The sequence below is a fragment of the Engraulis encrasicolus genome, chromosome 12, assembly GCF_034702125.1.
Source record: "Engraulis encrasicolus isolate BLACKSEA-1 chromosome 12, IST_EnEncr_1.0, whole genome shotgun sequence".
NCBI classification, from domain to species: domain Eukaryota; kingdom Metazoa; phylum Chordata; class Actinopteri; order Clupeiformes; family Engraulidae; genus Engraulis; species Engraulis encrasicolus.
The window spans coordinates 37,306,275-37,308,774 of NC_085868.1; the positions used below are offsets into that span (position 1 = coordinate 37,306,275).

At 41.7% G+C, this 2,500-nt stretch overlaps 1 protein-coding gene across 1 annotated transcript in view; it reads left to right on the plus strand.

Annotated features, from left to right (window-relative positions):
- The window catches only part of hecw2b (HECT, C2 and WW domain containing E3 ubiquitin protein ligase 2b), a 99,333-nt gene that overhangs the window by 31,194 nt on the left and 65,639 nt on the right, over positions 1-2,500 (plus strand). The window contains exons 5-6 of the mRNA XM_063212138.1: positions 194-363; positions 874-1,016. Of these exons, the coding sequence (XP_063068208.1) occupies positions 194-363; positions 874-1,016 (313 nt within the window). The remainder of the gene's footprint in view (positions 1-193; positions 364-873; positions 1,017-2,500) is intronic.

The window sequence follows — 2,500 nt, forward strand, 5'->3', positions numbered from 1 at the left end:
GTACAAACTAAAAAGTGTTGAAATGACATGTTTCTATGTTGCGGTGTTTAGACATTGTGCATCTACCCCACTCTCTCTTGTTCTCTGCTTCTCAATTCTCTCTCTCTCTCTCTCTCTCTCTCTCTCTCTCTCTCCCTCCCTCCTTCCCTCCCTCTCCCTCTCTCTCTCCTTTTCTCCCTCCCTCTCTGTACAGAGCTCCGAGCCCAGGGCCTGAAGAAGGGGATGTTCTTCAACCCGGACCCCTACCTGAAGATGTCCATCCAGCCGGGCAAGAGGGGAAACTTCCCCACCTTCACACACCACGGCCAGGAGAGGAGAGCCTCCATCATCACCAACACCACCAACCCCATCTGGCACGGAGAGGTGAGAATAGTACACACATATACTCAGGCACGCACACACACACACACACACACACACACACACAAACACACAAACACACACACACACACACACACACACACACACACACACACACACACACACACACACACACACACACACACACACACACACACACACACACACACACATACACACATGTACTCGAACGCACACATGCACACATTTGATCTCAGTTGTTACAAATTTGTTTCGGTACATCCCTAACATCAAATACATAGTGGACAGAGACACACAACAGACAGATATAGACAGACAGTAACAATGATGACAGACAATGATGAATGAAGACAGACAATGATGTTCAACATATAAATGTTCAAAATATAAATGTAGCGATATGTTTTCCCCTTCATGGACGTTTGTCTCTCTCTCCCTCTGTCCTTCTCTCTCTGTTACTTTGTCTTTCTCTTTGTCCTTCTATTTCTTTCTTTCTCTGTCATTTTTTTTCTTGATATGTCACTTTCTCAGAAGTACACTTTTGTGGCTCTGGTGACGGATGTCTTGGAAATCGAGGTCAAGGACAAGTTTGCCAAAAGTCGCCCAATCATCAAGCGCTTTCTGGGTCAGCTGACCATCCCGGTGCAGAGACTCTTGGAGAGGCACGCCTCGGGGTAAACACACGCGCACACACACACACACACACACACACACACACACACACACACACACACACACACACACACACACACACACACACACACACACACACACACACACACACACACACACACACATCACTCATGCACACACACACACACACACACACACACACACACACACACACACACACACACACACACACACACACACACACACACACACACACACACACACACACACACACACACACACACACACACACACACACACACACACACAGATCCAGGCAGACATCTAAAAATACACAGGCAGTCCGCGCCCCAAACACATTGCCCACACAAAGAGCCATGTGGATATTCTTAACGAACATCAAGTCTGCAACACTTACACTTACAGAGATATACTGTATAATGAAACTCCCTCTTCATCACACACATTCATGCACGTGACCACCAGTGATTTCAACCACTGTGCTGGGGAACACTAGCGTGCCATGAGAGATCATTTAGTGTGCAATTATAGAAAGACTGTGACAGGCAATATGGTTTTATTACATTCATATAACATTTACATTTGGTGGTGTGCCTTGGCATTTTGTCCTTGAAAAAGGTGTGTCCCAGGTGAAAAAGTGGTTCAATTTAGTACAATACAAGCACAACTGAAGTGTACTTAGCATGTTAAAAGCGCACTCACACTTTTTGTGTTAAGAAAAAGTATGTTTACAATATGCTTATTTAAAGTGTACTTAAAATTAGATGTAAATAAGTTGCTCTCAAAGAAAGTACACTTTGCGAACCATACATAAAGTGCACTTAGAAGATGTTTGGCTAAAGTGTATTTAGAGGAATATACTAATAGTGTTCTAATAGTGAACTTACTAAAAGTGTATTTTTTAATAACATATTGCAATTGCACTTTTTTTTAAGTGCACTTTGATTATACTTCACCCAAGTGACTTCGAAGTGTGATTTTCTATAGTGCGCTTTAAAGTAAATCACTTTAACATATTGGAAGTATACTTTTTCTAAGTGCACCATGATTGTGCTTCATCCAAATATATTCAAAGTGTGCTTACACAAAGTGCATTTACCCATCATGCATCATCATGCATGTACCATCATGTAATGCACTTCTTGGAGCTCAATTTCTCAAACAGAAAGCCATTGACCTCTAAGGAATATCTTTGGTTTGCATGAAAATATTACTCATTGTTATATTCTGCGTTTATTGTAGGAGTTTTAAAATTTTAAAGTGGTACACAAAATATGACCATGTTCCCACCGTCATTATGATGGTCACGTATATGTTCTGGTATATATAGGCTCACACTTCCCATGACATCATGGTGAGAAGTAAGTTGGAACTAGTTGTTGAAACAAAGAAGCATGGGTCACCATTAGTGATCAATTCAAATGATCAATTGCAAGAGGGTGGAACTAGAATGAAATGAAGTGAAATGTGTATCTGAAATCTCTGTAACAATGCAATGATTGTA